Genomic DNA, 26,636 nt, shown 5'->3' with positions numbered 1-26,636 from the left:
AGATGAGATGTCGTCAAGCTTAAATTCATAAAGGGTTGCGTTGAGGTTTTATAAATTTCTATGGGGATTTGTTTTCCTTAAAAGAAATCCATGTTACAGCCGAAATGCAATTTTTCTGTGGTTTTAAAGTCTACCTAAGTGAGAATCAAATTCATTAAATTCCGCTGTTAGTAACTCGATTCGGTCGATTAAAGCGGCCGCCAAACCATAACTTCTTTTTTCTTAACTAAGTATCCAAACCGAATGTACCTTATAAGTTAAGAACCCTTTATTTCTAGAACAGCACCCAATTTTAGTCTAGGCCGGGCGAACCACATGCAAAATATGTAAAGGTAATCTTTAATTGCAATTAAGTTGTATAATGCAATATCTGATTATTATTTAAGTAGACCTTTTCAACAGCTCATTAAATGTATGTGCGTTATATTTACATAATATTTATCGCTTTGAAATTTAGAGCCATCTTCACTACACAATCGAATTACGTAAATTACTTAAAACTATACACAATTAATTTATAATGCGCCCAAAGGTATGCTATTACATAGATATTGACGAGTGACCGTGTGGATTTTATAAAACTGACACCGTGAGATAACTAAAATTCTGATTTAATTTTAAATTATAAATTACCTTCGGAAAGCTTCATACTACTGACGAAATCGGAGATTAAGCTTGCATTTGTTTTTCCATTTATGATAATAATTTTATTTTTTCTTTACCGTTTTGGCAAGGGTGGCCGAAAGCGCTTTACCGACAGATAAGGCAGAAAAAACTAAAATGCTTGCTGTCCTAAGCCCTTACTACTGCAACTTAGCGAAATTCGGACACCAGAAATGTAAATTAATTGTAAATGGATTACTTAAGCAGACCGGCGGAGAGGAATTCAAAGTAAAAATAACAACAAACTTTGTTGTGGATATTACGAATTCACTTCGAGCTTGTACTATGGGATGTTTTTATTTGATAAACACATAAAAAAATGAATTATTTCATTTTAGTTTAGAGAGCTTAGATCGCAGTTCCATAACTAAAATTCTTATATAATAAATCAGAAGGCTTTTACACATCGTTCTTTTATTAATGGCTTGAAGTTCTGTATCATCATTATAGTCACATTTGAATTGTATGAGATGGGGTTTGGACCTTTCTAATCGAAATGGCTTCAGAAATAAATTACGTATTATTCAGTTACCAATAAAATTTGCCATTTAATGGTGCTAATATTTATTATTCAGGAAAGTTATTATAAATATAAAAAGTTATGACTATACCAAGGGCTTTGACACTTAAATTTAAGATTTTTCAAAAAGTTTAGTTAATCGATGTGTGCATTGAGCCGCTCAAATATGTCTCCTATGGTCGAAGGTAAGGTTGCCGAGAAGCTTCATCCTCAGTCTTGCAAAGGCTGGACAATGGAAGAGAAAATACGTGGATATTTTCACCTCACCATCCTCCATACAGCTTTGACAACTTGCGACCGTCAAAATTTTTAGTTTTATTATTATTATGAATGCTTATTTGACAATGTCCTTTAAGAACCTCCACGTTGCGGCAAGATGAACTTTGATAAGGGCTAGTAGTTCAGAAGATCTACTTGTACTTCGTTCTACTCTAAGGCAACTAAATCCAGCCCCAATCTGAGCGGGACAAGGGTGCCCTCTCTCGTTAGCTCGTCGGCTTTGCAGTTGCCAGCATTGCCGCTATGACCAGGCACCCAAACGAGTCTGATGATGAAGTAGCTTGATGGTCTAGCTTTAGCACAGCACTAGTTTTGCCGCTCTGCTGTCAGGCATACATTATTATTAACTCAAAGATTGTTCCAACGCTACAGCTTTCTTATCCTGATGCTCACTGTTCTAACACTATTTTATCGTTATTCTTTAAAACACAATTTTCTTTAAAATTATTTGTTGACAAGAATCAGAATCCACGAAAAGCCGTAGCCAAAAAATCGACTACACTGAACATCAAGAAAGCCCAGAGAGGTCTTAATTCCCTTAACTTTACCTAGGAACGCAAAGAGACGTTTACCAAAATTCTTTTTCTGATACTACTGTTTCCACTCATTTATAAGACTATTGACCAAACGTACGTGAGAAAGAAAGTCATTTTTCGTTTTCTTTACTGCGTTCACTTCAAGTATAGATTTGAAAGGTTATAAATCTTATCTACCATACAATTACATACCGATACACAAGGGCTTTAAGAGAAAACCGCGGCCCTTGGAGGATATAGGAAGCTGGTCTCTGTTCCATCAAGTATTGGAGAAAAAATGTGCAAAAAATTGTTGATTCCCCTTCTCTCGGCTATTGCCGATGTCCTTAAATATTCCATCTTTCTATGACATATTTAATCGCCACAAGACAAGGCTCGTGCAGTTTTACCAGCTCTTCTCTTACCGTCGCCACACTGTGCAATAACTAATGCAAATTTTAGTATACACAACAACTTCTCCGCCGTTCGCAACTACAAGCAACCAGGCACAAACCGTTTTGTCGGTTCTGACCAACTTTTAACAATAACAGAAAAGCACTCAGCGCTACAGCTTTTGATTCCATTCCATGCTAATCCCTGTTCCAATATTTATTTTTACTTTATTGATTTGCTTGAAATTTAAATTTTGGCTGCTGACACTGAGCCAACGGGAAAAGTAGTCTCGAACCAGCGCTGCTTGATGACAGTTGTGTAACCATTTTGGGCGATTAGACGAATCCTCGATTGACGAAACGTGCCTGAGTATTGGATGAAATGCAAATCAATCGAATGAAATGGCAACAGCTTAACGTTTAAAGCCGCATCCATCCATGTCCCCCATTCCATGCGGCCGTTGGTCACTTTGCACGAATAAAACATAAACAACCTTAAATAGGTCAATGAACATTTTGAGTGTGTGCAGGTTACGAAGCGCGCATTGACGACGGGTTAAATGCGAAGGACAAAATGCAATAAGCCAAAGGAGCATTTTTGTGGAGCGTAAACGAAACAGAAAGAGTAAAGTGAGGCCGAAGTTGTCAGAGTCGGCAATGTTGACAAAGAACAAAGAGAAAAACCAAAACACAACGTTTTGCCGTTTAACTCTTGCCGAAGTGAAAGAAGTTTGGGCAGACAAAAAGTAATTAACGGAAGTCCATACGAGTTGAATGACAATGGCCTAGGGATGGTGTTACGTATATAGCTTGATTGCCGCTACTTACCATATTTGAATCGCAGTTGGGAAAGTTCAATGACTCGACTTGTTGTTCGCATGAGACAAGTCTTGTCTTATGCTAATGAGCTCATATTTGTACTACATACACTGTGGCTAATCAGGGAGTCTTCCTGTTTTGCATGTTGCGTAGATAGAAGTACAGGACTGATTTTGTCAATCCGTTAATTCTTTTAGGTGGAGGCCTTACTTAGAGAACATAATTTAAATCAGACAACGAAGAAATGCGTTTTTTTCTTTTTCCTTAATTAATTCAATTTCGCCCCAAAGTTAATTGCGGTTCCTTCTGCACATTTCATTACATTCATAGTAATCTTGCACCAGCCATCGAGCCGAAGTTTCGCACATCGCTCGAGGAGATGTACATTAACTGGACAACACAGATGCACGATATAATTATCGAAAGATCCGAGTGCCACAGTGCTGTTCAGGCAAGAAGCACCAACCAGCCAATCAAGAGTGTAGTGCTTGTGACGCTCCCCGCGCACGAAATCGCCTACTGGTCTAACCGCAAGCAAAATTTGCAAAATATTTACGAACAATTACGCACACCGACACACAAAACACTCACACACATACTGCAGAGCATCGATTCACCCTACTACGAGCCATTCGTGAGGGTCTTCAAGCGCTTGGTATGCGCCTGGCATGAGGCCGAGGACAACACGTTGTGGCTGCAGCCGTTACTACGTCAGACGGCCGCTTTTAACGCTGTCAATTTTCACGCCGCCGGCGAATTGGTGAATCCGCTCGTGCATGTGCTGCATCTCATTTGGACCCATGCGCGCTACTACCGCAGTACGCGACGTATGACGGTGCTGCTGCGTTGCGTTTGTCAGTTGTTGGTGCGGCGCGCCAGCGAGGATTTGGATTTCCCACTGCTCTTTCAAGGTGATGCTGATGAGGGTTTGTCCAAGATAACCAAATCGATGGAGGTTATGGAGCAGCTTAAGTAGGCTATTAGTTGCTGAATTTGAAGGTGAGCGGCAAGTGTACTTTTTCCTCATTTCAGGTCTCGTCTGTTGGAGTACAAGGAGAAATATTCCAGTAATCAGCAGTTGTTGCCAGCCATACCCAGCACATCCCGTATGGCCGCTTCAGCTTCTTCTGACAACAGCACGGAAGCTTATGAGATCTGGCGTTTCTCGCCCGACGATGTTTTTGGTTGCACACTGAACCGGTTTTTGGCGCAGTTGTGCGATATGCGCACACTATTTGAGGCTGCCGTGTCGTTTCAAAATCTCGAGAAAATAGAATTTGGTGGTCTGCGTGGCAGACAACTGAACGAGCGTGTAAGACAGGTGAGTTATAGTTTATCTATTCTTACCACAATTCTTACGTAATATGCCTATATTGCAGAGGCTGTGTAAGTTTAATAGCCAACGAGCTTATAAGGTCTTACCTGTCCGGTTAATTTCTCATTCCATTCTATAACTTTCACTCTGATCGCTGTTTGATAATAATTCTATAAGGCGTTTGAGCTTAACATTATCCGACTTAAGATGCACGCTTTGTTTGCTGTTACAGAAAGGCCTTTCCACCTCTGTCAGAACTATCCATAACATTTCATATACTTAGGTCTTTAAGGTAATATTATGATTTAAAGATTTTTAAAAGGATAGTCCTTAAACGAACGGACCGCAGAAATATTATCTATATTGGCTGAGCTTCGTCGCTCACTTTCAACACATACCAAAGATGAGAGACTCTAGTCATTCCCTTTTCTTCTTTATTGGCGTAATCTCCGCTTATGGGCCCTCCAGGTCCTTCTCCACCTGGTTTTTCCAACGGAGTGAAGGTCTTCCTCTTCCTCTGCTTCCCCTGGACTGGAGTGTTTTCGTCCATTTGAACGGCATGTTCTAGCCAGCGTAGCCGCGGCCTTTTAATTCGCTGAACTATGTCGTCGTATATCTCGTACAGCTTATTGTTCCATCGACTGCGGTATTCGCCGTTGCCAATTTGCAAAGAACCATAAATCTTCCGCAAAACCTTTCTCTCGAAAACTCATAACGCCGACTCATCAGATATTGTAATCTTCCATGCCTCTGCACTTTATCGAGAGAGGACTTTACCTCTCATTTGTTGACAAGAGTTGTTCTGTCTTAGATTTCGAGACAAAGTTATCTACGACTTCGAAATTATGACTATCGGCGATTGTTTGTTTGATGACCCGTAAAATATTTCAACTATCCCTCGTTCACTACCAGACACGGCCTATCACAGAAATTAGTCTATCTTGGCTGAAATAAAAGCACGTTGCATAAAAATAATTAACGGTATCAGATAGGGAAGGCATTTCAAGATTCAATACCCTAATATTTGGAGAATTAGTGTAGGAAATCATTGACTTTTTTTCCGTCCGCTCTGTAAGACTCCGAGTTTCTTCGACTGAAACTTGGGTCGGCTTCCGGCAGCCATCACCAATAAGCCACTTTCATTTCTAACATTAATTCTGATCACACCATGGACAGAAAAAGTAAAGTCGATGCAGTGCACTCACACTCTCACAGTGAATGAAACATGATATACCTCTCGACGCAGGTGCACACACAATTCAAGGAGTACTTTGAGCAATGGACTCTAACCGAATTCGGTGCAGCACAGTTGGATACGCAATTGCCGAGCAGCAGCAATTGGACGCTCTTTAAGCGACAGCTACGTAACTTCTTCGTACATATACAAGCGCTGGAACAGAAGTTGGCAACGATATTCGTGCAGGCGTACAAGGATTGCCAAAACTGGGAGCAATTAACTAAGGTGTGTCTGACTTTAATGTTCAAATTATTTGCCATTTCACTATTTCTCCCTCTCTCTTCCTCTTTTTTGCCCACATTTACACCCGTTCTCTGATATGTTTGTGTACTTCCCAGCTAACGGTAATGCTTGGCAGTGGCATCCTACAGCGAGGCACAATTCTACCGGAACTTCGTGTCATTGAGTCACATCTTCTTCATATCTACGACGAAGAGTTGCAGCAGCTGGAGGCATCAGCGCATAAAGTGCTGTTAGAATTTGAATTTCGTGGTGTGTCTGCCATACCGATTCAGTGGGGATTTCCACCCATCGCCGGCGCTCTAATGTGGTTGGAACAGCATATGCAACGCATAGACGCCCTGACATCGCGTGAACTGCATAATTTTATGAAGACAATGTGAGTACTCAGCACAGCTATAGCTACTATACATACATACATATTCGTATACGTATCTGAATATATAACTTGCTGAAGCTCAATGGGCTGATGCAATCGATTGAAATTTGCACTCATTCGCATCAACTGAGTAGGCAACTACTTACTTGCTCACGCGTATTTTCAGCTGCTGTGAGTTTCAATAGCGTTCACTATCAGCACGTTAAAGGTTATAACGGTAAACTGCGCAAAGCTGTTGTAGAGTTTACTTATAGACCTGCGTTAGTACATATGATATATTTACATTTACAGCAAGGACAGAAATGTGGAAGGTCATACTAGTTGTCTTGTTTACCGATCTTTCAAAGGGAATCCCGACCAACTTTTCATCATTTTCTTTATGTGTTCTTTGATGTCCTCCATCAACCGCATGAAGAATTTTAAGACCTTGAAGCGATTCATATGTCAACTTTCATCGTACAGTGATTTGGAGGTGTGCTTTCTGATCAAATTTAGCCTGCAAAATAGGCTCCCTTTAAGCATTCTGTTTATGCTAATTTTCTCTCTCGGCTGGGATGACATTCAGTGAATTTTGATTTTTTTCGGTTTCGGCTCTTTTTTCATTCTTACGAATGGCGAGATTGTTAGGCGGTCTGCTCGCTAGTAAGGGTTTTCAGCTAAGTTGTCAAGCTTCACTTTTACGTCTTCTACATTCCCACCAGTTTGGTGGGATGTCCGAAAATATGCGCTCCCAAATGTTTAGGCCTTGACCTCTCAAACGCGGAATAGTGAAGAAGAATGTGTTGAGATGTATTGAGTTGTTTTTACCATACAGCTTCTGCAGCTGTTGTCTAGTAGGATTCCCAGCCTTACTGCGAGAACGCCTATAGAACAATGGCCTATTAAAAGCTTCAAAACAATTGAGTGGCTAGCCTTAATGAGAGCAAAGAGATCACTAGGTCTCTTGCGATAAATCTTGGCCGCAAACCCCAGCTATCTGGTAGTAGAACATAAGAGCACCGACCCGCTTCCATTCTATCGATAGCGGTTCTAGGGAACCTTTTTTTGTTAGCTCATCAGCTTTACAATTTTCTGCGATTCCGCTGTGACCTGGCACCCATACCAGTCTTATCGCACTCTTTGACCAGCCCTGAACACACTGTTAATGAGTTCAAGACTAATATCGCCGCTGTCTGAGTGGATGGTCACAATGGCTGCAATGTCGACCCGGAAGACACTGCAAAAGATTCAGATCTTCTCCTCAGCTATCTCCTTCATGCCAACACGACAAATTTCAAATACTGTTTCTTTGATTTAGCGATCATTAACAGAGGTGGATGGACGTCGCGCATGAGGCAAGTTTTCGACGACTCCATGATCTTCACTGAATGCTTTGTGCTATTTCTGTTCGTAATAAAGTAGACTCCACAAAGGGTCCTCTTATTTCTAAACACGGCAGTGCTAAATTAATATTAATAGACGTTGCCTACAATTAGGTGTACCTCTCAACATTAGCGAAGTCACACACCCAATAATTTGTTAATATTTTCAATCAGGAAATATAAATCGTGATTTTAATCAAGCATAATGTCTGCCAAAACTTAGTAACCCTCCTAAAAGCTCATGCAATAATTTGGAAAATGTATTAAGACATAAATCAACGAAACAACAAAGGCATTGATATCAGTCTTAGGCTTGCACTAGATCCTCCTTTCGTTATTTCAACAATCTTTTTTAGCTTTATTCACAAACGATTAATACCAAATTTTTCGTAGACTCTTTAACGCCGACATTTCAACCGGAAGCAAGGAAACCATTAGCAACAGCAACAACATGGAATACAACGAAACTTGGCATGAAGAAGGTGTTGCCGATGAAGGGACCGTTAACTCAGTAAATGCCTACCGACGACTAAATACGCGACGTGATATTTTGACAACAAAGCTTAGCAATTTGCAGTTGAAAATCTGGCACAATTGGCAGCAGACCATATGCAAGAGGATAGCCGACGGACTTGATGCACGTGTGATGTCCCTCGGCGACAACAACAGCAACAGCCAAAGCAACAGCAGCGACGGCAACGGTCATTTGAGCGGCGCTAGTGGAAATTACACCTTTGGCGCAAATTTTCGCAGTGCAATCACCGCAGCGTTGGCACATTCACGCAATCACAATAGCCGCAACAACAAAACTGACAGGAGTGTTAGTAACAACAACAACAACAACAATGATAACAAACAAAACCGCAGCAGCATCAAAGACGCACCGAAATCGAGTGCAAAGGCAAAATCACTGCAAATGAATTTCTCATCGGATTTATTTGGACTTTTGCAAGAGGTCAAGCATTTGCTGGCAATGCAGCAGGTGAGCGGGGTGCGGCGCGGCAGCAACGACATTAGCGTCAACAATCTATCAACGTTTGAGGCTGCCGGCGTTATGGCAACCACTCAGGCTCAACACGAGCTTGAAAATCAATCAGCGACATTGCGGGAGGCGGAGGCAGCGGCTGGGGGATTTGAAGATAGCGACAGCATGGAGTTGGCAGCAGCGGTAACTGCGTCATTGTCAGCCGCTACAAATGCATCGTTAACACAGCAACAAGGACCGAATGCGTTGGCGAGCAATTTGCTGGATTTGTACGCCGAAAGAGACGAGTTTTGGCAACGCAAAGTGAAACTCATCAAAATCTGCGAATTCTACAATGGTATTCGTGGTCTGTCCACTGATGACGCTTGTGTTGGCGGCATTATTGGTAGCGCTGCCGAGTTGCAACTGATTCGCCATGAAGTGAATACAATTGACGAACGTGTGGAAGTGGCATGCGCTACGCTCACATGGCGCACGTATGGTAAGTGATGCACGGCAAAAGCGACAGTAAAAAAAATTGGTTAGATAATCGTTTCAAAGGGTAATTCGGTGAAGATTCTGAATGGAATTCAATTTAGTATGAAACGATGTATAAAGAGAAGACTTTGATGAAGAGTTTTGAATTATCGTCTAGGAAAGTGATTATTTTTGTAGTTAGTTGTGCGAGTTGGATTTGGATTGTGACTCCGCATTCAATAGTATTTTTTTAACTGATATAATATAAATCGGCCCATCATCTGGTCGGGAAACCCCAGTCTTACCTAGAGAGCCGAAAGAAAGTTATATTTGTTTTAGAATATGTTAAAAGTGGGCGTGTCAACTCCTTTAGTAGATTTAACAAAAATACTTCATAAGCTATTGATATCTCATAACATCAAAATCCGACGAAAGTATTTCTCTAGACACAATGTTTGAAAGATCAAAACCAAATTTTACACATACCATTTTCATTAGGTTAGGTTAATCTGGTAGACCAATCAGCCTTGCATAGACTAATTTTGTTCCTTTTGCGATACCAGTTGGAGTTTACTTACTAGGTCCATGAGGAGTAGTCATCCTTTAGTCCAACGCCTCACTATCGATACCGCCTCAAATGTATCAAATTGAGGGGACCCCATTTGCTAACAGCGTAGTCTTGCCAATGCGGAACAAGAGCACAAAAGACTCTCCATTCTTCCCCTGGTGCCTTGCTCTAGACGCAGATAATACAGAAGTCAATCTTTCATCAAATCTCCAGAACGTATTTCGCAAAATCACTTTCCAAACTTTATTTCCACCGGACAAAAGCGACTAAATAAATATTACCACTTGCTGTGGTTCAAAAACATCATGCAGCTTAAAGATCAACAAATTCTTATATGTGTTCGTTAGTCCCACAATTTCTGACCATATAGAAAACATAAATATTTCTTCCCATCAAGCAATTCATTAGAAACAAAACACTACATTAAGCCCTTAAAACAAAGACTAAAAAGCGCATAATCTAAATTGGGAACCTCAATAAAGCTAGCTGTATTAGGCAAACAACAAATTGCACTTGCACACATACAGACAGACAACTATCAATCAGTGGAAAACTCTACTCCTCACGCTCCTACTACATTCCGATATCACATTTCAGCGATTCACGATTCACTCCCTTCAAATTTGCTTTCCACACAGATACGGCATTGATGCATGAAATCTATGAGCGTTCCAAACGACTCTATAATCGCCTCAAGCAAACACAGCACAATCTACTGGCCATCATACAAAGTATACGCCGCTGGAGTCGGGAGCCACTCTACCAACGTTGCGCCTACGGGCGTAACCTATTAGACACACAACAGCAGCAGGAACGGTTACGGCAACGGCGCGTGCAATGCGACGAGACACGGCGTCTATTGAATCGACTGTTGATTGCCAATTTCTGTTTATTTTTCGATTATGACCAGCAGCGCGGCGACTTTGAAGGGCATGACGATCAATGCATACAGGAGGTGAGTTTTGTTTTTGTTGTGTGTGTGTCTGGAAGTTTTGCTCTTCTACTTGGCAATTGTTTTTGTAGTTCTTACGCAAGTTCCCCACTGCTCAACGACGCAGCTACAACAAGTATTTAGCCGGCGTGGAGTCACTAATTAGTCAGGAAGTGCGCATGGCTATTAAAGTCAGGTGAACAAATATGTCACATGCTTCAAATTTTGACACGTCACACCGTGATATAATCGTTGTCAATTTGCACTTTGACATCTTGTTCTATTGTGTCACATCAACTTCATGGGGTTTCCTTGCATTTTTTCACAGTAATAATAAGTTATCATCTGATATCACATAATCATTTCAACGACATGACTATTAAGTCACATCGTACAGATATAATCATAATAACAAATCATAATACCAACATCTAAACGTCGTGACTACCATATCACATCATGTTAGATTACGTGATATCAGCACTCATGTGTCTGATCTACCTCATCATGTCGGCAAGTCACAATATCTATTAATTATTTTTTAATCCAATTATCAGCATCGTATCACATCGCAACATTAGTCTGCGCAAAGATGTGTCACCAATGCCGTATCGTCATGTTAATTCAACTCGCATCTTCAAGATAATCACCATAATCACGTGATATTAAATCACATCATTACAATAAATCTCTTAATGACAACAAGTCACTTAATGTTAATTCAAATCACATCTCCAATATAATCACCGATATCACGTGATAATAAATCACATCACATCATGTTCCATCAAGATTATTATTACCACATTACAACAAATAGTTGAAACAATTTTAGAGTTAAGCAAAGCTATCATGATCAAATGGATAATAATTTTTTATGATATCACCACATCCAAGTCAAATCATTCACCTCTCACAGAGCTTATTCCCTATGCACTCGCAAATACTTCGATTTTCACTTTCATTTATACTTGTAGCTAATTCACTTGACGAATGTTGTAGAATAACACTACTAAAACTTGATTTTAGAAAGAAGATTTTATCCCTTATTTGAATTTTTGCATCACCTATTAAATATGTATTTTTATTAAAACTGGGTAAATCAAATTGACATGTTCAACGAAGGAAAACTATGTACTTAACGCAAAATATTTAACTATTCATGAATATTTATTTTTTTTCGCTTCAAAGTAAATTTCTCCAGATGTAGTACCCGTACATGTATCCCAACGATTTTTCCAGTTCGAAACACTTTTCATAAGCACTTTTTGGAAAGGCCTTCAGCTTCTTCAGCGAATTTTGTTTTATCCCTTCGAACGGCGCGGCAATTTCAGTTTGGGGAAACAGAAAAAATCACACTGAGCCAAATCTGGTGCATACGGTGAATATGTTGGTTGATAGATGGTAATCATTGCATTTTTGGCTTTTAATTCGGTCATAATTGGCTCGATTATCATTGCATTATCATGGTGTAACAACCATGAATTGTTCTTCCATAATTCCGGCCGTTTTCGACGGATGTTCTCACGCAAACGACTGGATATGGCCAAACAGAACACCTTATTGACTGTCTGTACCTCCGAAATAAATTCGTTATGCACAAAACCATGAATATCGAAACAAAACATGAGCATCACGTTGATTTTGGAGCGGCTTTGGCGTGTTTGTTTTTCGTTTCGCCTGTCAAACTCATAAACCCATGTTTCATCGGCAATTATAATGCTCTCCATGAATGTGAGAACGGAATTCGCACGGTCAAGCATGTCCAAACAAACCCATTTTTACGGCACTCTTTTTGAAAAAAAGCAATCGGTCGAGCCCTCTTTCCATCTCTCTAACACTTGCTTGGGGATTTTCAAGTACTATATCTTTCACTTTTTGAATATTTTCATCATTTGAAGAGGTCGAAGGTGGTCCGACTCGTAGGCTTGTGTTTTTGATAACTGCACTGAACTGAATCACCGTATGCCTTTTCTAATATTCACAACTGCTCGAAATACAAAAGTTAAGACTATTTCTTTGTTCGATAAATGTATTCATTGTAAAAATCGCAACACACTACTGAGATGCACCGACTTAAGCAGCTGCTGCAAAAAAACTGGTTGACAGATCGCATTCATATTTGGCATGGTAATTAAGGACAGATTTACCAAGTTCGATTCAAATCGGCACGGGTTATCATAATACTATATACATGATTCAAACAAATTAATAGGATATACAATATATACTATAAGAGTTTTCCGTCGTTTCCTCCTGGGTGTTATATACTTCATGGCAAACTCAATATACCCTCTTCAGGATGCAAAAATTAGTACTATATATGGCAATACATTGAAACAGAATTATTGGAGAAATTTGAAAAATATAAAGCGTAAAAGGTTAAATCTTGACTTGACTGAATTAAAGTAAATATTTAAGTCTTTCGATTCATATATATAGTTTAATCACAAGTTTTTCTTCCCAATAAACAATTTTAGAAACTCCCAGAAATAAAAAGTAGAACCGCTAAAAGACCAAACGCACAATTATTTAATTAAAAAAATAATAAATTTACACTTTTTTCTTATTTTTTATGGCATAATCAAACAGCCATCAAGCTATTAAATCGCTTGGGGACTTCAACGTACTCATTTCAGTTGAAGCAGCGAAAAGCGCTCTTCAATCACCGGCCACATTATTTCGCTTTATTACAGTACTGCCTCCCGTTGTTATAAATTTAACAAGTTCAACAAAAAGTTGCAAATGTCCTTGCACAAACACCCGCATTCAAAATGGTTGGCCGCAAAAACCCAAATATGCGAATGCCAAAGCAGCGCAACGACATGCAAGCATGCAGCCTCACCCGCACAGCCGCTATTCTATTGCACGCTGTTGGCATATTTCATTTGCCACAACACCCCCAACACCACCTCCAACTGCACCCACCGTTCGCCAGCACACGGCAAGCGCTGATGTATGTCGGGCGGTGCTTTTATTTTATTTTAACACACTTTAATGTTTTCACATTTAATGCCGCGAGTTTTTGCCAACATGCCACAACGCCGCCGCCGCCGCCGCCGCCACTATGTTTGTTTGCAACGCTTGCGTGCAACTCACTCTATATGCACTCAATTTAATTTGCACATCACTCATACGCTCCGTCGCACGCGGCGGTCGACCGCCTGCTCGCCCCTTTTTCTTTCGCACAGTTTGGCGTATTTTCACAACCGAATGGTGAACACCGCCAACGAAAATGAAGAGTTGTCAACTCGAGCAACAACAACAACACCGCCAACAACACACTACACGGCAGCAAACACGTCAACCGCCGGCACACCTGCGCAGGTTGGCGCTGATGATGATGACGGCGCTGACGCTGGCGTTGCGGGTGGCACAGGTGCAGGGGTAGAGGCACTGTACGCGTCTCATAAACAACCAGTTGCGGCAGCCGTTGGCAAACAGCGATCGTTGTTGTCGCCACGCCCGCAAACACCGTTGCCGACAAAACCTGCACTGCCAGTGGCAGCAACGCCTACAACAATAACAACAGCAGCAACAACAACTACGAGAGTAATGTCTGCAATCAGTATTAGTGGCAGCAACAGCAGTGCCGCTATAATGGCGCACCAACACCTCAACAGGCCGTCTGCCGTGTCGGCGGCAACCGCAATGCCACTGTTTGAGGTGAAATTAGTGTTGCTGCCGGCTGAGACCGAGACGCAGTCGTCGGTGGCAGAGACGGCGTCGGATGTGTGGCATACAAATACGGAAATACGCTTCGTGCCATCATTCAACGTGAGTGTAGAAAATAATTTTCAGCAAATTGTCGAGCAGCTGCTGGAGGACATACACCAGACTAGCCACGGTTGCATGCCGCGGCGAATTGTTGACGACAAGACGCTGTCTGATGACAATGAAGATGACGACGACGATGGCAGCGCCGAGGACGTAGTTGCACATAATGGCAACAACAGCAACAATAATTTAAATGATGACGATAGCGCTGTGGTAGACACCGTTGAATGCAGTAATAATGATTACGTGTTGCAAGCAGAAAACTTGCGAACCTTCGCGAGACTGCAACACGGGCGACGCACGGAAGAGGACCGAAAACAGCAACAGACACGAAATGCGAGTTTATCAACGTTTCATGAGGTGGCTGTGGCGAAGCGTCTACAGCTGCAGGAACTAGCGTCGAAAGCGGGACGATCGCAGCAGGGTAACGGAGACCAAACAGGTGAAAGAACTATGAATTTCATATCTGAAACCGATACTAACGTCTCAAGTTTGAGCTTGGTTGGCAAAGTTGTTGTGGTCTGTCTCGGTATTCATACTTCATATTGATATCTAAATAAAGTTAAGAATGCGAAATTAACAAAGATGTCGTAGAGCTTTAGCCAAACTTAATAACCTCAAAATTATATTAGGTGACCAGATGTCATGAAACTTGAGTGTTGATGGATTTATAAGACTAATTGATGGAGTAAAAGTTTCCCCTGATCTTCATAACCTCAAACTTACCACAAAATTGATTTTATACCATGACACTTGGGTCTAGGTAAATTTGATAGTTCACATGAACATGCAAATAGAGCTTACAAATTTATCAGAAAAAGAAAGCCTCTTAATTTTTGTAAAGCCCTCATAGCGGCGCAATAAAGAGCATCAATCTTTTATTTGCAATAATTGCTCGGGTGAAATTTCCGTTGTCAAAGCCAACAAAACTCTTTCTTTCCTTCTAACAGATCTACGTAAACGGAATGGTCCCGGGCTGAAACTGGACCAACGAAAGCGGAAGCATTCCTAAAAATTATTTGGGAATATATTTTGTCTTTCTGAGATCGAAACCCCAACATCAGTGAGCAAAACTAAAAGAAAAGTAAATGAATTTATGGATTCAATTTCAAAAAAAAGTTGTCTTTTTTAGACAAATTCGGTTCAAGACATATACTTGTACATAGATTTATATTTCGTGCAAGTGTAACCAAGACTCAGCTCAGCTTTGCGCACATCGCGCTCCTTGGCTAGACATGCTTATTAACTGCTTTACTTTTGTCCGTAGACATCTCTGCCGACGAACTGCGTCTGCTGAACGCCAACATACACACTGCACTCACAACAACCATACGCGATGCGCGACTCTTCGCGGCGCAATTCAACGCATACGCCTTTCTGTGGGAACAGCAGCGAGAGCAGGTGCTACAAGCCACCTTACAAGGCGCACGCGAAAAGGAAGCTGTCGCTGGTAAAGGTTACGCCATCATGGAGGCATTCAAAATGCAGGTGAGTCACTATTACACATTTATATATGTATATATGTCTAGGACGATGAAGCTTTCGTGGCGCACTAGACATTATGAAGAATAGAAATAACCAAGATTGTCTACTCACAAGATTGGTGCACAAAGGCTTTTAACCCCTATTATTCTTGGCATGTCAGCATGCTTTGTGTGTAGTGTTTTTGTTCTCCAGTAACAGTACTTGTATGCAATGGGCTGTCATCAATGGCAAATTGGCTGTTTTTGATGTAACATAACTTCTGCAGCTTGATAACCTCACATTATTTAAGAGATAAAAGTAACAAATCACGTTCAATATTTTCTCATTCTTTATTGAAGTAATGTGCGGTAAAATTGTTTGTATTGCCGAGGGATATTTTCCATTGAAGAGAGCTTGAAAACGTACTTAGATGAAAATTGTGAACACTTCTTAAGTATCTTAACTGCTTAAGTGGAAATGTTTATCCAAGAGATGAACTTTCAAAAGCCCGAAACTGTATCGTATTTTGCGATAGAAAGCATTTGTATAGTTAGGAATATATTTTGGACTTATCTTAACCTTGAATTCCTCAAAGTTTTCGAAGTATCAGGAACTGTAATATTCCTCATTCTATATAACTTGGAATCATTTTTCTTCTTCTTTTTTATTGGCGTAGACATCGCTTACGCGGTTAAAGTCGAGTTCCTTCTCACTGTTTGGCGCCAAATGGTCAGCAGGTCCTTCTCCACCTTCCTCTTCTTTTGCTTCACCCGGCAGGTTTTGCGTCGATCAGTGTTTCAGTGTTTGCGTCTTTTAGTGCTGGAGTGTTTTCATCCGTATAGGAAGACATGATCTAGCCAGCGTAACCGCTGTCTCTTAATTCGCTGAACTATGTCAATGTGTCGTACTATATATCTCGAACAGCTCATCGTTCCATCGACATCGAAAACTCGTAAGGCCGACTCATGAAATGTCGACATCGTCCATGCCTCTGCACCATCAAACAGGACAGGGATGATAAGCGACTTGTAGAATTTGGTCTTTGGTCGTCCGAAGTACCACCTGTTGGCATGAGTTATTCTGTGTTGGATTTCGCAGCTGACGGTGTTGTTGATTGTTGATGTTAATGCCGGAAATAGACGAAATTATCTACGACTTTGAAGTAATGACTGTCAACATTGACTTGCTTGTGCGACGACTGTTTCTTTGATGACAGGAGATATTTCAGCTTACCCTCGTTCCCATTTCATCTTTGTTCGGTTCTTTGAAGAATTCGCTCGATAGAGAGTCGCCTTGTCTTAAACCTCATTTGGCCTATGGAATGGCTCGGAGAGTTCCTTTCCGATCCTCACGGAAATTTTTGTATTGTTCAACGTCAGTTTACACAGCCATATTAGTTTTGCGGGGATATCAAATTAGCTTTGGACATCTACAACTGTTTTTGAACTCACTTAGCTCTTTTCGAATGAAAAATTTTCCAACTGAGAAATGCTGTGGCTTTCGAAGAGCAGTATATTATCTAAAATATGTAACGTTTTTGGCTTTCCATTTGTTAAAACATTCGTATATGCACTTCACGAGGCATCAGATGTTATGTCCGGGTCCGACACCTTAGTTGATCAGATTGCGCTTTGCTACTTTTAGAAACTGAAGATAATATATTGAAATAATTATAATGGTACTATAGGTATATTTTTAAAATGCCGGAAGGTCTCTGTCCGTCAATTAAGTAGTCTAAAATTTGGTGTCTGAAAGAAACAGTTTATATAGTATAGTTATAGCGATTGGACGTCTTCAACTGTAGTAAAGCATTAAAAAAGTCAAAAATCTATCTGGACTAATAGCATTACTTCCGCAACAATATCGCTTCCAGCAATTCCAGATTCACACTACTCCCTTACTGCAAAAATATGTCACACAAACCTACATACATAAATAAAAGTTTGTATATAATTTTTAAGCCGCCGGCGATCCTTAAAATAACTGAAGCGATTATGTTTAGCACATCAGCATAATCAACCAAGAGTGATGTTAACCAATTTTCCAATTATCCCCAAAATTCGTTTATATGCATACTAGCCTATAAGCATTCACGCACACATACACATACACACCAACACCATTGACTTGAGGGTCAAAAGCAGCTATGAACTCTCATAACCACAACACATCATTCATCGTCCCTTCTTATGCTTTTCTTTGGATTAGTTCAAAGACTAATACTAATACAAACAAACAGCTACTCGAATATGCCAGCATTTTGTGTAGATGGCATCCCTGTCACTTGTCATCTTGTGGCCCATTACTGTAAATTGGCCGAGCATTTATCAAATGTAATGGGTCATCTGGGTGTGACTTAACGAATGCTGATAATCAATATGAGTTCCTGCAAATTCCAAAAATAACATAACTACTCGTACATCTGCAGTAGAACTTACTTGAAGTCGTAAATTGGCATACATACTCGTATGTAACCAAATTAATTATAACTTGCTGACAACTTTACTTCGAATGACATTTTGATAAGTTAAAAACCTCAGTACCGTCTGAAAGCTTAAAGTAACGGAATTTCCTCTAATTTCTATTGCAGTTTTGTGTTTAGAATTCAACCAGTTGTTATTCGTAAAGACATAAAAGTTGATTGGTTGACATGGCACCAGAAACCCATGTAATACATAAAGTGTAATTTTCCTGCCCTGTACGGCGACCTTGATTGTAATTTTGATTCACAATTGGACCTGAAACCGGTTGATTTTGTCGCTGATTCTGCTGATATTCGCAATGTAGTTTTGTTGATAGTCAATACATATTGGTGAAAAGATTTCTCATTTCTTTTGAGACAAGTTCTTCACCAACCACATATTTCACCATAGTCTGGAACAAGTCCGGACTATAAGGAGGATGCATAAGAACCACTCAACCGAGCACTCAGAACTTCTGAAAATGACTCTCCTAGTTAGCCAAGCAATGGTACGAACCCTTAAGTTATTTCTGGATCTCAATCAATACCGAATGCTGCCAATAGATGATGATAAAAAATTTGGTAGACCGAAAGAAATCGAAATGAGCATATTTAAGCTGAAGAATGCTGCTTTCAAATATTCGTAGCCCAAGATCATTGCAATTTCGTAACACTAAAATAATTTTGAGTTAAATTTTTTAAGAGTTATTGAAGTGTTTGGCAAGAGGTGACTATACCTAATACAAATTGGTGTTGAATCCGAGGACTTGGAAAAACTATTGGAAGACACGGACAAACAAAGTAAAGTAATATTTAGATTAGGTTAAGTTAAACGATCGAACCAAAAATGGATTCCACTTGAACAGCTGAGAACGCCGGTTCATTTTGATTTTCCTAAATATTGACTCTAAAACATCTGTATCTGGATTGATTTTTTTTTTTTCATCGGTCGTGTTTTTTCACGTGGCGGATCCCAAATTCAGCGCAGAACCCTGGAGAGGGGATGTTTCGCCTTCTCACTTTAGCACAGGATACTTGGTCTAAGACCAAATGTCGTGAGATGCTTGAGCGCAAGTCAATAGCGCTCAGGGAACTTTCCTCACTTGCGTAAACTTCTACACATGGCTCCATTCTCCACTGGTATTGAATGAGGGCAAGACCGAATATCTCCTATCAACAAACAAACAGTCGTCACACTCGCGACTTGGCTCCCACGTCACTGTTGACAGTCATAACTTCGAAGGCGTAGATGCTTTCGTCTATCTTGGAACCAGTCGAACGAAATCCAATGCAGAATAACTGTTGCTAACAGGTGCAACTTCGGACTACGGAGAGGCATGGACGATGACAACATCTGATGAGTCGGTCTGAGGAGTTTTCGAGAGGAAGATGTGCGGAAGATTTATGGTCGACGTAGTACCCGCCGGGGAAACTCCGTTGGAAAGACCAGGTGGACCAGAACCCGACTACACTTTAAATCTCTAATTGGCGCCAAACAGTAAAAAGAAAGAACAACTGGCTTGCTGCTTTAAACTCGGCTGTAACCGTGTAAGCGGTGCCAATAAAGAAGAAGAAGAAATCTGATATCGAATCCGACTTAGGTTGAAACAGTCAAAGATATTACTACCGAGACCTCAACCTTGAGTCTTCCAAAAGTTCTATACAACTTTTTCATAGTCCGACAAACTTTTCTACATTAGCCGGAAAGATCTCGTAGTCACACAGGAGTGTGTTGTAGAGTGAGTTGTTGACCAGCGCCTGCTAAGCTCACAGGAAGTTCAGAGGTCCAGCACTAGAACGCAAGAGGATAACGGAGACCCAACTCGTTCACAATTCGATGTCCTCGCCGTGAAGCAATAGTAGAAGATCTTGATATGTTGCAGTTCACTCGTATTATAGTATGGTGGTTTAAAAAGACCGAATTTCTGACAGAAGAATTATTTAATTTTCTTTCTAATTTATCTTTATGTTATAGCGAAATGACACATCCTCCTCATCAGCAAAGTCAATTCGAACTCAACAATATATTGTACAATATATTTGAGCGTGTCTAAATAACAAATTACAGTACAAAATATGCGTGAAGTTTATTTATTATAACAACTATAACGCAAAAAATTGCATTTACCATAAGAAAAAGGAAACAAAAAAAGCCCAAGAAATATCGAAAAGTTGATAGGCACCGCAGGAGCCGCTCAAAGTGGTGACCAAAAGCACTACGCTCCACAAAAAGCAACTGTTTGCCACCTAATTTATGACTGGTAATCGGTGCGGGTATTGACTCAGCTGTTCATAATGCATGCAATTTTAGTTGGCTAATTTCTCAAGAGGTGATGAGTTGGCCAATTTCGAGTTGCTGCTGAGGCCAGCTGCTGCTCAGTGTAGGCCCATATCGCAACCGAGCCGGAACCGCATTAGTATGCGCACTAAAACCACGCAGCGATTACCAAAAGGCAGTTGGATTCAAGCAACAAACACACACGCACACATACATCATTACATAACCGGCATGCATATTTTCCCCGCTATCAACCCGGCAGCTTTTCTCATTTATTTGCTAAGCTTAGTTATTGCATTCGCCAATAATATGTGTGTATGTATGTATGTGTATGTGCACCACATTTATAACCAACGGTCATTGCTGTCGAGTGTGTGATTGCAAAATGTATTAGCTGCGTGCGCATTAAATTAAAATACCCAAATGAAGCGTCCATTCCTCATATAGTCAATTGGATAAGTTTGGTAGGCTCTTCCATTAGGGCGATATGCATTAAGTGCAAAAACGTAAAATATTTTATTATTGAGGGTTATTATGGAGGGTTGGCTTCCGATGTGTAGGCTCTTAGGTATTTGAGGGAATGTTTTGATCACAGACCATTTGACCGTTATCATTTAGCAATTGCAAAATTGGTAAGAAATGCAGTTGAAAAATATGAACTACATAGGATTCGAAACGGAACTAAACTCTTGCATTCTAATAGTAATACAATGAAAATATTCATCTGCTTCTGATTGAATATTCAATAATGATAATTCGACCGAACCTACTCTTAAAAATACAGTAAGACTTCCTTTGATACAATGGTCCAAAATTAACATCTTTGCAAGACCAGAATTGAGACCAACGGCTTTCTCGAACTCAGCTCGTTGACGATAGCCAACCAATATGAATTCCAATGATATAATATGTTGTACAAACATAATTACCCCACTCCAGAGTCTAGAATTACGGCATCCTGAAGCTGCGCAGTTTTCTCGAACTGAGATTGTCCACCAGTAGCTAGAAACTCTATTCAACGTGTGCTTTACTTACACTACCTACCCTATTAGGAGTAAACAGAGATTGCATGTGGTTACAACGGTAACAACAGAAAAGAAGTTTTATGCCAGTTCTGTTTATAACATCATTCAAGTGGTCTTCAAGAGTTCTTTTTAAGGAATTCTATGAACCCAAATTTTGAGTACTTTTTCCACTAAATCAAGTCGTATGTCAGGAATAGCATTTTCAGTATTGACTTCTAAAGTTTGAAGAGAGTCTGACTTATTGCCAAAGACCAATGACTTCAAATAATCCCAGTTTAATGGTGTTAAATAACAACTTCTTGGAGGTCGTTCAATGTCAAAATTTCTTGAAATAATCGAATTTCGGAAGCAAGAAATTATTCTTTTTTAAAATTCGTTAGGTTGTGGTTTGAGAGAGTCCCAATTCTTGAAAACGTCTAGGAATCGACAATTTGCCGTCTTCAGCTATACTTTCCTAAACGTGAGCAAAATTTTCATTACTTCGAGCAGTTTTTTGTCTCATTGGGACTTGGACATTATGTAAAGAAAATGTTCGCTCGAAATTTTCAACAATTTAACGAATAGCGGGCACAGATCGACGATTATTCGACCACAAAATGGCATAAGCGCACGAAAAGATACAATTGGAGAACAATCATGTTGATAACAAAATTGAATAATTTGTAAACGTTGTTCTTGCGTTTATCTTTCCATGATGAAATTCTAAATATTACTAAGTCTACAAGTAAGTACAATAAAAGGAAAATCAATAAAGTCCCAAAAAAGCTTGATCGATGCGACTACCCTAGTACACATATGGTCACACTTGCATGTGTGTAACCAAACAGTAACGGAATTGACCAGTCGAGCTGGCATTTTATTGCCTTAATGAATCGAGCAGCAGCCAAAGCAACTGTGTCACAGCACATTTTCACGATATATTTATTCTGTATACCATATATTGGATTTTCTCTGCTTCAATTGCGGTTGACGCAAACGCAGCTGCGTTCAGAGGGCTTTGGTTAAAGGCGACTGCCAAAATGAATTCGTTAACTAATTTATGTGCTGCTATATAGACTTAGTTACATAAATGTATATGTCTAAATACTGTAAAAATTCTTAATAATTCTTTTGCCAGATTGACCGCTACAATGAGCATCACGAGGCCGTTGAGCAACTAGCAGGACAACAGCGCATTAATGGTTGGCTTAGCATCGACCTAAATCCACTGAAGTATGCGCTACTAAACCACGTCTGCAAATGGTCACACCTCCACAAACGCTGGCTGCTGCAGTACGTGGAACGCACCTTGAATGTAAGCGTCATTGCATCGGTGAACCTCTTTGTATATACACTTATCATTTTCTCTACACCAGGAGCTCACCAACTTCATCAGTCATGGTCTGGCGATTCTCCAGCTGCCCGTTGGCTTGAGACACTTTCGCCGCTTGCTACGCGTACTCGCTGTTATGGCACAAATCCAGAAACACGTCGCCTATGCGGACAACATGTTTAAGCCTCTCAAGGACATTATGGCTTTGCTGAAATCTTATAATGTGGAGTTTGATCAACAGTTGCTGAGAAATATCGATCATTTGCCGTTACAATGGAAGCATCTGAAGGATGTAGCGGCTGCGCGTTCGGAAGCGCTGGAGCAGGCCCAAAGTTATCAGAAGGAGCGTGTTAATTCCATGATTGTCATATTCATGTGTCGCGTACAAAATTACGCCAAACAATTTCCGCGCTTGCCGGTGAGTAAGATCTAACAATGTTGTTATTTTATTCTTTAACCCACCGAACTTGGTACTCATCTTTATATGGTTTTCAAATGTCGATTGGAAGTGCTCCAAATTGAACTTCCAACAAAAGTTTCGACGAAAATGAACACTCTCCAAACTTTCCTTACTCGGATACTGGAAATCTTTTCCTAGCTTTATTATATTAGTATTCCCCTTTGTAGTTTTCTTCAATTCTAAACTGAAGTCAGTTCCGCCATCACATGGTTCAACCATTACAGTGAACATCTCTCCCTTCCTAAATTTAAGGGCAAATCTTCGAAAACTCTAACAAGCTTATCAAGATCTATAGAACAAAAGATCTTGCTTCTGTAAGTTTTCGATAGTAATAAGCAAGTCTCCTCAAAGCCAATTTCTTTGAAGTGGTATTCATCTTAATTTAGAACCGTGATACCTCAAATCAAATACTTCGTGAAGCTCATTTTACTTCATCTCTATGAAATCAGCTCAGGTGTGTCCTCCAAGCTCTTAATATACTTAAGTCAATTGTTTTCGAAGCCGTAGAAATAGGCAACCGAGGGAAAGCTCGGCACACAAATCGTTGATTTTTTTAATAGATTATCATATGTATGTCCATTCTTATTTGCAGTTCTTTTCCGTTCCCTGCGACAAGGTTTATGAGCACTGCGATGCTGTTTGTGCTCGTTTAGACCACCTTGCTTCACTTCATCGCCGATACCTGCGCTATTCGGTACTCCTCGGCATCGATGCTGCGGATCCAACAACACTACAGCTGTGCAGCGCCGAACTGAGGCGCATAAAGGTGGGTGTACACGCATACTTTAGAAGGTATTTAGGCCCACTTAACTTCTTGTCTCTGCTCATAGCAATTGTGGGACTATGTGCATGTGATTGAAGCCTCTATTGTGGAGTGGCATGCTACACCGTGGCACAGCATAGATACCGATGAATTGGAAACCGAGTGTAAGAAGTTTACGCGTGATCTACGCACTCTGGACAAATGTATACGCGATTGGGCGCCATACATATACATCGTGGACATACTCAAAGAGTTGATGGCTTCATTGCGCGCCATCACCGAACTACAGAATCCGGCTATTAGCGAACGGCATTGGCTCGAGCTTATGCAAGCAACCAAGGTAATTTCGTGACATATGGTTCACTTAGCTATTTACCAACTTTCTTTGCTTTTATTCGCTCAAAAGTTGACTCAGACGCATACCGTGGAATATTTGGTGAGTTTTTTTTAACATTGCTTATAAACATTAGTAATTACGCAAATCCTTAGCATCCCCTATAGATATAGTTCTTATTACTGAGAACTTACATTCGAAATGCCTCGAGAACGAAAAATTTGGAAAGTAATAGTAGTCCTTTGAAGTGATATTATCGATAGCAAACCAACCAAAATGGGTATCATACAATTCTTAAGTAATTAAATGAGATAAAGTGGCCAAGAAATTTTGAGAGCAAGACAATAAGCAAGTCTATCTATCGCTCTCTCTCTCTCTATTTGCGAAAAACAAAGATATTCTCTGAACAAGTCTAAAAGTAAATAGATCTATATCTCACTCTCCCTGTCTCTTTAAATGCCATTTCCTCTTTTTATCTCACCTCTTCAATGTCTCTCTCTTTCAAAGTACGTCGCTAACTTTATTCTTTTTTATTGGCGTAGACACCGCTTACGCAGTTATAGCCGAGTTTACAAAAGCGCGCCAGACGTTCTTCCTTTACACTGTTTGGCGCCAATTGGAGACTCCAAATGTAACCAGGTCCTTTCCCACCTAGACTTTCCAACGGAATGGAGGTCTTCCTCATCCTCTGCATCGAATAATCTCACAGCTGGAATGTTTTTTATCCATTCGAACGTTGTGCATCTTGTACAATGCGCAAAGCACAACCAATTTTCCGCACAATCTTTCTCTCGAAAACGCGTAACGCCGACCCCTCAGATGTTGTCATTCCTCTGCACCACATAGCAGGACTGGTGACTTGTGGAATTTGGTTTTTATTCGTCGAGAGAGGACTTTTTTCTCAATTGCCTACGCAGTCGAAAGTAGCATCTGTGGTGGACTACGAAGCTGACGTTATTGTTGGTGTTAATCCTGGTTTTAAAATATACGAATTTCTCTACGACTTCGAAGCTATGACTGTCCAGACCCAATTGCTTCACATCTTTGTCCAACCTATAGAAAGCAGAACTAACAGCGCGGGTGCCAGCACTCTCGTACGAGATTCTTCTCTATTGCGATCTGCAGCTCGAATTTTTTCAGGAGTAGATTGAAGAAGTCGCACGATATGGAGTCGCCTTGTCTGACACCTCGTTTGGTATCGAACAGCTCGACGTCTCAACGACAGTTTACTTAACTGTATTACTTTTGCGAAGATATCAAATTCAAACATGGCGGCATAAAGGCAGCTGCTTTGGGTGGTGCCAAAAGCTGCTTTAAAAGCGACATAGTGCTGGTGTGTGTCGATCCTCTTTTCACGGGTACTTTTCAAGATTTGGAATTGTTGGATTTTGAACATGAATCAAATCTACAAAAAATTTCGATAGCAAGAGACTTACTCATCAGAGTTCTTAATACAGGTATTTTAGATGGTACCATGAAGCTTAAGAATCCACATGAAGTGTGATCTCTTTAGGCGTAAGCAAGCTGAAGAGTTTTGCAAATAAAAAATTCTAATATTCAAATTCTAGACTTATGAATTATCAACTTTGACTGTTGTGTAGGGTAGCCACCCTGTGCCCGTGTTTTACTTTGTCAATTGATGGATTTATTTTCACAATTTGTTTGTGTCCAAACTTGATTAGGATCAAGTGCTTGCTGCACTGGGCAACGAATTGCGTAAGTTGCATGCGTCCGTTGCAATGATTGAACATGGACATGTACATTTAATTCTACGAACGAGAAAACAGAGTCCATAAATTCCGAGAACATATACGACTAAGTGTGCATATGTGTGTGGGCGGATGCAAGCGCAGGCGAGATTGAGTTGCATACTTTGCTCAATCTATATAAATCTGATCTATAATGCAAACTCAATTCAACTATCGTACCGAAAAGCCTCATTTACGCACACCCACACACACAATTTCGCCTTTGACATTAATATTTACATGAAAATAGTTTGTAAATTTGCCATCTATATAGGTGTGTGTGTATGTGTGTTTTACGTTGTTGTGCCCATCTGGGACTGAGCTCCAATATTAGCAAATAATTGACAAGTTAAA

General features: G+C 40.3%; 1 protein-coding gene across 1 annotated transcript in view; it reads left to right on the top strand.

Moving 5' to 3' along the window:
- The window catches only part of LOC120778329 (dynein beta chain, ciliary), a 51,637-nt gene that overhangs the window by 5,280 nt on the left and 19,721 nt on the right, over nt 1-26,636 (top strand). Inside the window, exons 4-17 of the mRNA XM_040110125.1 lie at nt 3,519-4,160; nt 4,221-4,509; nt 5,750-5,965; nt 6,079-6,359; nt 8,114-9,186; nt 10,368-10,684; nt 10,753-10,856; nt 13,852-14,879; nt 15,705-15,925; nt 22,783-22,959; nt 23,021-23,395; nt 24,030-24,203; nt 24,268-24,540; nt 24,607-24,636. Of these exons, the coding sequence (XP_039966059.1) occupies nt 3,519-4,160; nt 4,221-4,509; nt 5,750-5,965; nt 6,079-6,359; nt 8,114-9,186; nt 10,368-10,684; nt 10,753-10,856; nt 13,852-14,879; nt 15,705-15,925; nt 22,783-22,959; nt 23,021-23,395; nt 24,030-24,203; nt 24,268-24,540; nt 24,607-24,636 (5,200 nt within the window). The remainder of the gene's footprint in view (nt 1-3,518; nt 4,161-4,220; nt 4,510-5,749; nt 5,966-6,078; nt 6,360-8,113; nt 9,187-10,367; nt 10,685-10,752; nt 10,857-13,851; nt 14,880-15,704; nt 15,926-22,782; nt 22,960-23,020; nt 23,396-24,029; nt 24,204-24,267; nt 24,541-24,606; nt 24,637-26,636) is intronic.

The sequence above is a fragment of the Bactrocera tryoni genome, chromosome 1 (assembly GCF_016617805.1).
Source record: "Bactrocera tryoni isolate S06 chromosome 1, CSIRO_BtryS06_freeze2, whole genome shotgun sequence".
Lineage (NCBI taxonomy): Eukaryota > Metazoa > Arthropoda > Insecta > Diptera > Tephritidae > Bactrocera > Bactrocera tryoni.
This window is presented reverse-complemented; position numbering and strand designations above follow the sequence as displayed.